This window comes from Tachypleus tridentatus, chromosome 1 (genome assembly GCF_004210375.1).
Source record: "Tachypleus tridentatus isolate NWPU-2018 chromosome 1, ASM421037v1, whole genome shotgun sequence".
NCBI lineage: Eukaryota > Metazoa > Arthropoda > Merostomata > Xiphosura > Limulidae > Tachypleus > Tachypleus tridentatus.
This window is the reverse complement of record NC_134825.1, coordinates 3,901,963-3,915,874: the sequence shown is the minus strand read 5'-3', so window position 1 is coordinate 3,915,874 and position 13,912 is coordinate 3,901,963. Positions and strand designations below refer to the sequence as shown.

The 13,912-nt window shown below is 32.7% G+C and overlaps 1 protein-coding gene across 6 annotated transcripts in view; it reads left to right on the top strand.

The window, feature by feature from the left end:
• The window catches only part of LOC143232723 (tensin-3-like), a 262,075-nt gene that overhangs the window by 137,724 nt on the left and 110,439 nt on the right, over positions 1-13,912 (top strand). For all 6 annotated transcript variants that reach the window (XM_076468510.1, XM_076468585.1, XM_076468735.1 and 3 more), the window contains one exon: positions 1,430-1,468. In XM_076468510.1, coding sequence (XP_076324625.1) covers positions 1,430-1,468 — 39 coding nt within the window. The remainder of the gene's footprint in view (positions 1-1,429; positions 1,469-13,912) is intronic.

Here is a 13,912-nt window from a genome sequence, read left to right as displayed (position 1 = left end):
TTAGCGTAGCTACGTGAGAACCTGGGTGGGCCATGGCCCGTTTATTCAGCAACCAGACTAACCCAGCAGTTTAAATAACATAAGCACATCATACGTAACGTTTCTCTGGCCCACTCTAAGTGGTGTTGAAGGTGTTTGTTTTACATCTTCTGCTTGTCTATTGTAACCCGGACCAATCCAAAATATCATTTCTGCCTGCCTACGTCACTGATATGTACTCGGTTGAAAAAACAACAAAACAAATTACAATTTAAAATAGAATTGTTGAAGCAAGAAACTAGATTTTCCCCCTTCAAAAAAATCAAGTCTATGACAAACCGTTTCTCTTTGGAGGAGGGGGGGGACAAACGTGTTTCTAGCTTCACACAAATCCGTCTTATTCAAAACAATCTGTCTGGCTATCTACCAAGACAAATTAAATATATTTCCTGAATAGGAACAGAACGGAAAGCTGGTAAATGTATATCTGTGTGTGCATTTGCCCGGCATATCCAGGTGGTTAGGGCTCTTGTCTTGCAATATCAAGGTCTAGAGTTCGAGTCCCTGTCACACCAAGTATGCTCAACGTTTCAAACGTTGTGGCGTTATAATGTTACAAATAATCGCACTATTCGTTGGTAAAAGAGTACCCCAAGAGTTGGTGGTGGGTGATGCTGACTGTCTGCTTTCCCTCTAGCCTTACATTGTTAGATTAGGGAAGGCTAGCGCAGATGGCCCTCGTGCAGCTTTGCATGAAATTCAAAAAAAATAATAACTACTACTCTTGGTTTGTAAAATTATTTATTTTCATATTCGTGATGGTTTTCATGTTTTATCTTATTTATGACATTTGACGGTCACATTTTTCATGTAGGTATGTAAATATATATGTTTGTAAATACATACATATATAACTCATATGCTCTGAATTTTACTTGTCAGTTCTGATTGTCACAGATTATACCATTCAAGGTCTTGTGGTTATTATGTTCAATTCATAATTAAAAGATTAATTTGACATTTCTATATTTAACTTTATAAAATTCAAATATCCGAAAAGTGTAGGACACAATAAGTGTTTGTATAGTTTTGTTGATAAAATTATTAAAAAATATGTAACATATAATTCAATACTTATAACCACAACTATACTATTGCAGATACAATAATATAATACAAACACACAAACAAGTAATAAAGGATTCAGTTAAACAATACAATTGTTGAAGCTACAACTATGTGAAGTTATTGTTTTTATTATTGACAGGAAAATATTGTTTTAGACTAGTTTAAAATTCTTTGTTAGTTTCTACAGGAATCTAAGTTGTTTTGTTTTTACACAGGTGATAGCGTCATGTGAACCCCCAGCGAACTACTAATATTGTTTTAAACTAGTTTAAAATTCTTTGTGAGTTTCTACAGGAATCTAAGTTGTTTTGTTTTTACATAGGTGATAGCGTCATGTGAACCCCCAGCGAACTACGAATTAGTAAGTTTAGTTTCGCTATTGTTTTAATTTTATATTTAGAAAATTTCACTGTTGTTTCCAAGGTAACTGTTTTCTTGTGTTATTGAGTGAATGTTTAACCGACTATTTATTATTTAAAGTTATTTTATTAAATGCGCTTCTAAAAATGTTTACTATACTTGTTTGGCACGATTGTTGCAAACGACAGGCAACAGTATTGGAAAAAAGGTGTAATACAGTTCATTTGTTACACCAACCAAACTATACTCATGTATAATTGTTGCTGTGAGACCACTAATAATGCAGGTAACAACATGTAGATAATACACGGATTTTTTTCTGCTTTCATTAGCGAGCTTTCGACCCAATTACTGAAACCTTCATCTAGCAAATCATAGTTATTTGTTTAGACCAATTGAAAAGATCGACTGTAATTATTATGTCTTGGTATTAATATTTTTTTACACACACATTTACAATACAAATAAATGTTTATATAGTGTATTTATTGGAAATGTAGCGTACACAGTTACAAAGTCTGGGATCTGTTCTAGTCGTACGATGGTAACTTATTTAGGTCTGTAGTTATGAGCAGTTGAAAAGACACAGGATTTCGGAGTTGTCGCACCCTCTTACCAGCAATGGTCACACCCACACGCACCAGTTGAGTATCTTTTATTATTATTCTCAAATCAAATTATGCGGCCTCTCATCACTGTATGTTTCTGTTTTGACACCTTGGTCTTGGTCATCATATCTGATAGAAGGCTGTTACTTCTATCGCTACTGTCCTCATCAGTACCAAATCTGTTTTAGAATGTCGCTAAAACATCTTTGGGCTTGATATATGGAGGATTAATGAAAAGTCCATAACGTTCGTATAAACAACTGCTGCACGCGTTGCAGAATTGAATGTTTCTTAACTTTACATATGCAGGTTATCGAAAGGGTAACAGTGACTGATAATGAACTGTCGAAAGGTGAAAATGTTCCAGAGACAAGAATCTGGCTATATGCTGAAGATTTGATGGGCTGTGGTCTGAAAGACAGATGTAATGACGAGCAATGAAGGTTCACACCGTGGACCCGTCAGTTCAGATGACAATCACACGGTCAGCAATCACTCCATTAATGTTTGTCAAATTTAAAACATAAAAATAACATCAAAAGTATTGTAGTATACATGAGTACAAATAAATAAAATCAACAGTATTGTAGTATACGTGAGTACAGACAAATAACGTCAACAGTATTATAGTATACGTTAGTACAGACAACTATCATCAACTGTATTGTAGTATACGTGAATACAGACAAATAACATGAACAGTATTGTAGTATACGTGAGTACAGACAAATAACATCGACAGTATTGTAGTATACGTGAGTACAGACAAATAACATCAACAGTATTCTAGTATACGTGAGTACAGACAACTGTCATCAACTGTATTGTAGTATACGTGAGTACGGACAAATAACGTCAACAGTATTATAGTATACGTGAATACAGACAACTATCATCAACTGTATTGTAGTATACGTGAGTACAGACAACTATCATCAACTGTATTGTAGTATACGTGAGTACAGACAAATAACATGAACAGTATTGTAGTATACGTGAGTACAGACAAATAACATGAACAGTATTGTAGTATACGTGAGTACAGACAAATAACATCAACAGTATTGTAGTATACCTGAGTACAGACAAATAACATGAACAGTATTGTAGTATACGTGAGTACAGACAAATAACATCAACAGTATTGTAGTATACGTGAGTACAGACAACTATCATCAACTGTATTGTAGTATACGTGAGTACGGACAAATAACATCAACAATATTGTAGTATACGTGAGTACAGACAAATAACATCAACAGTATTGTAGTATACGTGAGTACGGACAAATAACATCAACAATATTGTAGTATACGTGAGTACGGACAAATAACATCAACAGTATTGTAGTATACGTGAGTACAGACAAATAACATCAACAGTATTGTAGTATACGTGAGAACGGACAAATAACATCAACAATATTGTAGTATACGTGAGTACAGACAAATAACATCAACAATATTGTAGTATACGTGAGTACGGACAAATAACATCAACAGTATTGTAGTATACGTGAGTACGGACAAATAACATCAACAATATTGTGGTATACGTGAGTACAGACAACTATCATCAACTGTATTGTATTATACGTGAGTACAGACAAATAACATCAACAGTATTGTAGTATACGTGAGTACGGACAAATAACATCAACAATATTGTAGTATACGTGAGTACGGACAAATAACGTCAACAGTATTATAGTATACGTTAGTACAGACAAATAACATCAACAGTATTGTAGTATACGTGAGTACAGACAACTATCATCAACTGTATTGTAGTATACGTGAGTACAGACAAATAACATGAACAGTATTGTAGTATACGTGAGTACAGACAAATAACATGAACAGTATTGTAGTATACGTGAGTACAGACAAATAACATGAACAGTATTGTAGTATACGTGAGTACAGACAAATAACATGAACAGTATTGTAGTATACGTGAGTACAGACAAATAACATCAACAGTATTGTAGTATACGTGAGTACAGACAACTATCATCAACTGTATTGTAGTATACGTGAGTACGGACAAATAACATCAACAGTATTGTAGTATACGTGAGTACAGACAAATAACATCAACAGTATTGTAGTATACGTGAGTACGGACAAATAACATCAACAATATTGTAGTATACGTGAGTACAGACAAATAACATCAACAATATTGTAGTATACGTGAGTACGGTCAAATAACATCAACAGTATTGTAGTATACGTGAGTACGGACAAATAACATCAACAATATTGTGGTATACGTGAGTACAGACAACTATCATCAACTGTATTGTAGTATACGTGAGTACAGACAAATAACATCAACAGTATTGTAGTATACGTGAGTACGGACAAATAACATCAACAGTATTGTAGTATACGTGAGTACGGACAAATAACGTCAACAGTATTATAGTATACGTGAGTACAGACAAATAACATCAACAGTATTGTAGTATACGTGAGTACAGACAACTATCATCAACTGTATTGTAGTATACGTGAGTACAGACAAATAACATGAACAGTATTGTAGTATACGTGAGTACAGACAAATAACATGAACAGTATTGTAGTATACGTGAGTACAGACAAATAACATCAACAGTATTGTAGTATACCTGAGTACAGACAAATAACATGAACAGTATTGTAGTATACGTGAGTACAGACAAATAACATCAACAGTATTGTAGTATACGTGAGTACAGACAACTATCATCAACTGTATTGTAGTATACGTGAGTACGGACAAATAACATCAACAATATTGTAGTATACGTGAGTACAGACAAATAACATCAACAATATTGTAGTATACGTGAGTACGGACAAATAACATCAACAATATTGTAGTATACGTGAGTACGGACAAATAACATCAACAGTATTGTAGTATACGTGAGTACAGACAAATAACATCAACAGTATTGTAGTATACGTGAGTACGGACAAATAACATCAACAATATTGTAGTATACGTGAGTACAGACAAATAACGTCAACAATATTGTAGTATACGTGAGTACGGACAAATAACATCAACAGTATTGTAGTATACGTGAGTACGGACAAATAACATCAACAGTATTGTAGTATACGTGAGTACGGACAAATAACATCAACAATATTGTAGTATACGTGAGTACAGACAACTATCATCAACTGTATTGTAGTATACGTGAGTACAGACAAATAACATCAACAATATTGTAGTATACGTGAGTACGGACAAATAACATCAACAATATTGTAGTATACGTGAGTACAGACAAATAACATCAACAGTATTGTAGTATACGTGAGTACAGACAAATAACATCAACAGTATTGTAGTATACGTGAGTACGGACAAATAACATCAACAATATTGTAGTATACGTGAGTACAGACAAATAACATCAACAATATTGTAGTATACGTGAGTACGGACAAATAACATCAACAGTATTATAGTATACGTGAGTACAGACAAATAACATCAACAGTATTGTAGTATACGTGAGTACAGACAACTATCATCAACTGTATTGTAGTATACGTGAGTACAGACAAATAACATCAACAGTATTGTAGTATACGTGAGTACGGACAAATAACGTCAACAGTATTATAGTATACGTGAATACAGACAACTATCATCAACTGTATTGTAGTATACGTGAATACAGACAAATAACATGAACAGTATTGTAGTACACGTGAGTACGGACAAATAACATGAACAGTATTGTAGTATACGTGAGTACAGACAAATAACCTCAACAGTATTGTAGTATACGTGAGTACAGACAAATAACATCAACAGTATTGTAGTATACGTGAGTACAGACAACTAACATGAACAGTATTGTAGTATACGTGAGTACAGACAAATAACATGAACAGTATTGTAGTATACGTGAATACAGACAACTATCATCAACTGTATTGTAGTATACGTGAGTACAGACAAATAACATCAACAGTATTGTAGTATACGTGAGTACAGACAAATAACATGAACAGTATTGTAGTATACGTGAGTACAGACAAATATCATCAACAGTATTGTAGTATACGTGAGTACAGACAAATAACATGAACAGTATTGTAGTATACGTGAGTACAGACGAATAACATCAACAGTATTGTAGTATACGTGAGTACGGACAAATAACATGAACAGTATTGTAGTATACGTGAGTACAGACAAATAACATCAACAGTATTGTAGTATACGTGAGTACAGACAAATAACATCAACAGTATTGTAGTATACGTGAGTACAGACAAATAACATCAACAGTATTGTAGTATACGTGAGTACAGACAAATAACATCAACAATATTGTAGTATACGTGAGTACGGACAAATAACATCAACAGTATTGTAGTATACGTGAGTACAGACAAATAACATCAATAGTATTATAGTATACGTGAGTACAGACAACTATCATCAACTGTATTGTAGTATACGTGAATACAGACAAATAACATGAACAGTATTGTAGTATACGTGAGTACAGACAAATAACATCAACAGTATTGTAGTATACGTGAGTACGGACAAATAACATCAACAGTATTGTAGTATACGTGAGTACAGACAACTAACATCAACAGTATTGTAGTATACGTGAGTACAGACAAATAACATCAACAGTATTGTAGTATACGTGAGTACAGACAACTAACATCAACAGTATTGTAGTATACGTGAGTACAGACAAATAACATCAACAGTATTGTAGTATACGTGAGTACAGACAAATAACATCAACAGTATTGTAGTATACGTGAGTACAGACAAATGACATCAACAGTATTTGTAGTATACGTGAGTACAGACAAATAACATCAACAGTATTGTAGTATACGTGAGTACAGACAACTAACATCAACAGTATTGTAGTATACGTGAGTACAGACAAATAACATCAACAGTATTGTAGTATACGTGAGTACAGACAACTAACATCAACAGTATTGTAGTATACGTGAGTACAGACAAATAACATGAACAGTATTGTAGTATACGTGAGTACAGACAAATAACATCAACAGTATTGTAGTATACGTGAGTACAGACAAATAACATGAACAGTATTGTAGTATACGTGAGTACAGACAAATAACATCAACAGTATTGTAGTATACGTGAGTACAGACAAATAACATCAACAGTATTGTAGTATACGTGAGTACAGACAAATAACATCAACAGTATTGTAGTATACGTGAGTACAGACAAATAACATCAACAGTATTGTAGTATACGTGAGTACAGACAAATAACATCAACAGTATTGTAGTATACGTGAGTACAGACAAATAACATCAACAGTATTGTAGTATACGTGAGTACAGACAAATAACATCAACAGTATTGTAGTATACGTGAGTACAGACAAATAACATCAACAGTATTGTAGTATACGTGAGTACAGACAACTAACATCAACAGTATTGTAGTATACGTGAGTACAGACAAATAACATGAACAGTATTGTAGTATACGTGAGTACAGACAAATAACATCAACAGTATTGTAGTATACGTGAGTACAGACAAATAACATCAACAGTATTGTAGTATACGTGAGTACAGACAACTAACATCAACAGTATTGTAGTATACGTGAGTACAGACAAATAACATCAACAGTATTGTAGTATACGTGAGTACAGACAACTAACATCAACAGTATTGTAGTATACGTGAGTACAGACAAATAACATCAACAGTATTGTAGTATACGTGAATACAGACAAATAACATGAACAGTATTGTAGTATACGTGAGTACAGACAAATAACATGAACAGTATTGTAGTATACGTGAGTACAGACAAATAACATGAACAGTATTGTAGTATACGTGAGTACAGACAAATAACATCAACAGTATTGTAGTATACGTGAGTACAGACAAATAACATCAACAGTATTGTAGTATACGTGAGTACAGACAAATAACATCAACAGTATTGTAGTATACGTGAGTACAGACAAATAACATCAACAGTATTGTAGTATACGTGAGTACAGACAAATAACATCAACAGTATTGTAGTATACGTGAGTACAGACAAATAACATCAACAGTATTGTAGTATACGTGAGTACAGACAAATAACATCAACAGTATTGTAGTATACGTGAGTACAGACAAATAACATCAACAGTATTGTAGTATACGTGAGTACAGACAAATAACATCAACAGTATTGTAGTATACGTGAGTACAGACAAATAACATCAACAGTATTGTAGTATACGTGAGTACAGACAAATAACATCAACAGTATTGTAGTATACGTGAGTACAGACAAATAACATGAACAGTATTGTAGTATACGTGAGTACAGACAACTAACATCAACAGTATTGTAGTATACGTGAGTACAGACAAATAACATCAACAGTATTGTAGTATACGTGAGTACAGACAACTAACATCAACAGTATTGTAGTATACGTGAGTACAGACAAATAACATCAACAGTATTGTAGTATACGTGAATACAGACAAATAACATCAACAGTATTGTAGTATACGTGAGTACAGACAACTAACATCAACAGTATTGTAGTATACGTGAGTACAGACAAATAACATCAACAGTATTGTAGTATACGTGAGTACAGACAAATAACATCAACAGTATTGTAGTATACGTGAGTACAGACAAATAACATCAACAGTATTGTAGTATACGTGAGTACAGACAACTAACATCAACAGTATTGTAGTATACGTGAGTACAGACAAATAACATGAACAGTATTGTAGTATACGTGAGTACAGACAACTAACATCAACAGTATTGTAGTATACGTGAGTACAGACAAATAACATCAACAGTATTGTAGTATACGTGAGTACAGACAAATAACATCAACAGTATTGTAGTATACGTGAGTACAGACAAATAACATCAACAGTATTGTAGTATACGTGAGTACAGACAAATAACATCAACAGTATTGTAGTATACGTGAGTACAGACAAATAACATCAACAGTATTGTAGTATACGTGAGTACAGACAAATGACATCAACAGTATTGCAGTATACGTGAGTTCGGGCAAGTGACGTCAACAAATTTTATTTCCAAGACAAATGACATCAACAGTATTGCAGTATACGTGAGTTCGGGCAAGTGACGTCAACAAATTTTATTTCCAAGACAAATGATATCTTTGTTCCTGCTGTCTCTGATCAAGTTATGTTAAACAGCTCAACCCTACTCAGGCGGACTCGTCTTTGATCAGAATGGAGACCGAAACAGTGTCCCCTAATGATTATAGTGTAACTTAGTGTCAACCAAGGGACATCACGTTGATTGTAATTTATAATTTTGAAAAATGTAACTAAACACAAGATAGGACGGTAATAACATGTTGGAAAATTTCAATTTGATACAACGATTGATACAGGTTTTTCTAGATTTTATTACGGTTGTATCTGGTGTATTTTTTTCATTTTTTGTCTCTATGTAATGGATTATAATATCACTTGATCTGACATGACAAATAAGAAGAACAACATAAACCATTGGGAAAAAATATTTTAGACACAAAATAATAAAAGGTAACCACAATGAAACAATTTTAGCCACAACTTGAATGTAATAACATTGGGTTTCTGACAGTTTGAGTTATCTCCAAACATTTCCTGAAATAAGATACACTGTCCTACACCTCTTTAAATAACACAAGAACCAATGTGAAAATATAATTAACGTGTATTTAGGCTTAGTGTACAATATTTGAAAAGTTAAAGTCCACTAGAGGGTAACTGTTCATTCACTTTCTACCTGTACTTCAATTACCAAAAACATTCAAAACAAAATTTAAATTAACGTAGCATTTTTCATTGTTACTGTACATGAATTCTGATCGGGAGATAACTTACTTCGGTGAAGCTAATTGAATTAAACTCTTGAAAACTAGATGCTAAGACTTTGTTCTCATGAAAACAAAATGCTAGTGCTTTGTTCTAATGAAAACAAGATGCTAGGACTTTGTTCTAATGAAAACAAGATGTTAGAACTTTGTTCTGATGAAAACAAGCTGCTTGGACTTTGTTCTAATGAAAACAAAATGCTAGGACTTTGTTCTGATGAAAACATGATGTTAGAACTTTGTTCTAATGAAAACAAGTTGCTAGTACTTTGCTCTCATGAAAATAAGATGCTAGGGCTTTGTTCTAATGAAAACAAGATTTTAGGACTTTGTTCTAATGATTTTGTTGCACATTTCAGAGGGTTAAGTTAGATTTGCTTTTCCGTAACATCTTTAATTAAGAGCTGCGTAAACCTGTCCTCTCAGAACGGATTTTTCTGTGTGTGTGTTTTTATTATAGCAAAGCCACATCGGGCTATCTGCTGAGTCCACCGAGGGGAATCGAACCTCTGGTCTTAGCGTTGTAAGTCCATAGACTAACCACTGTACCAGCGAGGGACGGATTTTCTGTTGATGCCAACAAATCGTTATCACATTTATTTCAAAACAATTGATACGTTCATAAATTATATTTAAGTAGGGGTTTCTTACATCTGTAAACCTCGCGTACAGCCAGACGTGTCAAACAGAAACTCAGTTAAAAGCGTCACATATAAATATAAGGTTGATTGTAATTTAAGCTCGTCAGAGTAAAAGGCTTTTGTCAAACCAAATTTAACCTGGTTATCTTTTATTTTAACCTAGTTCAATTATAGCGATTAGTTTTCTCTTTAGTTAACAAAATAACTTATTCATCAAGTATTTGGAACCTATTGTAAGTTTATAATTCCAATTAATGTATACAACTTTTATAAGAACATAAATATCGAGGTTCTAGTTATTACTAATGCATATATATATATATATATATGCAAAGTAGATTTTTGGAGATTGTTTGATTTGTTTTTTTTAATTTCGCGCAATACTGCACGATGGTTGTCCGCGCTAACTGTCCCCAATGTAGAAATGTAAGACTAGAGGGAAGGCAGCTAGTTATTACTACTGATCGCCAACCTTTGGGCTACTCTTTTATCAACAAATAGTGTGATTGACTAAACATTATAACGCCTCCACAGCTGAAAGAGCGAGCATATTCAGTGTGACAGGGATTCGAACCAGCGACCTTGAGATTGCGAGTCGAGCCTTTTTGAAGATAAATCACCTTAAAGAAAATATGATTTTGTTTTATTGTGTTTCAAATGTGGCTAAGTAAAATAGCACCATATTTTTTTTTAGATGATTCACATCCAAAAGTCTAATTTTAAACACACACAAACGTATCTGTGTTCCTGTATTTTCTCAAATACACAGTTTTGATTAAAGAATGATTTCTATTAGAAATAAAAACCAACAAACTCTCTTCTATATCTGTAGTTATTAGATTTATTGGATAATTAATCCGAGGCTATTTTTCTATTCCATCTTGCTATGTTTTTATATAATCTTACGTGACATTTCTCACGTGACATAGTGACGTTTATATGGTATCCAAACGCCAGAACGCGAGAGATTACATACAAATAAATATAAAAACTTTATAGGTTTCTGGTTTCTTGATGGAAACTACAAGAGGGAGTGAAGGGAATGAGAAATAGGCCTTGAACAGGCGTCTCTTTCTTTCTTTGAAGTGACCACGGAACACAAACCACGTGGTGATCGTGTATGCAATGTCGTATTCAGTAACCCTTCAGTTTTTACACGGAATTCATTAGACGGGGTACGTGTAACTGGTAAAGTTAAAAGGTTACGAACCTTATGAAGCCTGTTTAAGGACGAACATGTTACTTTTATTTTTCTCCTGATTAAAAGAGTTGATTTCTCCATCAGTTAAAAACTATACTCAGCCTCGTGATAGTAACATTTTATTTTCAAACAAAGTCGAGTTATTAGACAAAGTCACGTGGACAAGATAGCTTGCAAGTCTCATTAACAACAAATTCCATATAAAATTCTTTAACTATTTTTCTTTTTACTTCTTCTTTAAGAAAATGTGTTATGAAAATATTTAGAGCAGATCTTCCAGAAACCTGACTTTCATATGTGAAATATAGTAATAAAGTGATCAAAATTCAATGTAATTATTTTGCTGTAAAGTGATCAAAATTCAATGTAATTATTTTGCTGTAAAGTGATCAAAATTCAATGTAATTATTTTGCTGTAAAGTGATCAAAATTCAATGTAATTATTTTGCTGTGAAGTGATAAAAATTGAATGTAATTATTTTGCTGTAAAGTGATAAAAATTCAATGTAATTATTTTGCTGTGAAGTGATAAAAATTCAATGTAATTATTTTGCTGTAAAGTGATCAAAATTCAATGTAATTATTTTGCTGTAAAGTGATCAAAATTCAATGTAATTATTTTGCTGTAAAGTGATCAAAATTCAATGTAATTATTTTGCTGTAAAGTGATCAAAATTCAATGTAATTATTTTGCTGTAAAGTGATCAAAATTCAATGTAATTATTTTGCTGTAAAGTGATCAAAATTCAATGTAATTATTTTGCTGTGAAGTGATCAAAATTGAATGTAATTATTTTGCTGTAAAGTGATAAAAATTCAATGTAATTATTTTGCTGTAAAGTGATCAAAATTCAATGTAATTATTTTGCTGTAAAGTGATCAAAATTCAATGTAATTATTTTGCTGTAAAGTGATCAAAATTCAATGTAATTATTTTGCTGTAAAGTGATCAAAATTCAATGTAATTATTTTGCTGTGAAGTGATCAAAATTCAATGTAATTATTTTGCTGTAAAGTGATCGAAATTCAATGTAATTATTTTGCTGTGAAGTGATCAAAATTCAATGTAATTATTTTGCTGTGAAGTGATCAAAATTCAATGTAATTATTTTCCTGATGAACAATCGAGAAACAGCACAGGATGTAATATTCTGTTATACATTTCAGATTATTTGAATAATTCCTGTTAAATCCAATGTTTATAATAAACTTAGATATAAACATATTTTCGACGAGCATCGAATCACTTAGGGTATTTTTGTTAAGTACAAGATTTGATTAGTTCGAGGTCCACTAGCTATTTAAAGCAATGTGTTTCTTGTCAATATCGAATCGTTGTGAAGACCTTTGTAATACACGTATGTTGCTATTTAGGAACAGTTGGAATATGTTTGTGAGTAACATTAAATCTACACGGTTTCTCTTTTTTTGTTATAAATAAGTTGGAGAATTCCACGCATTTTACACTTAAATGACTTAGAGTAGATGGACTACAAGACCACAAATATCAGTGTCTGAGAACAAATTAGTATTTGGGTTTTATAAACAATAAGTATATTTTTAGTTTAGATGATTCGTATTGTAAACCTGACACTTGTAAACCTTATTCTTACAATCTTGTCTTTTAGCTGGAATTATTCTTAATGAATGAAATAAAATTCAAATCATAATTTATATACATCATCATTATGATACACAGTTTTTATTTTTGTGTTTAAGTGTGATGCTACGTGTTGGGGTATCTAGCCTGTGCTTATTACACATTAAGCTTGCCTCTGAGGGCGGTGCACAACTGAATATATAACAATAGTCTAGGTCTAGTATTAAAATAGTATATCACGTATAAACTATTAGTTATTTATTTTCTGTATTATCAACATAACAGTCCATCTACTACTTACGTAAAGTATTCATGTAGTTTTACATGTCCATCATTAGTGGCCACCTAGCGGTGAATCTGAGAGTTTACAACGCTATATATGGGTCTTAGATACCCATGGTGGGTAGAACACAGATAACACACTTTGTGTTTAAAGACAAAGAAACCATCGTCAGGGCTTGTTATAAGATTCTCCAGCAGAAAAGAGCT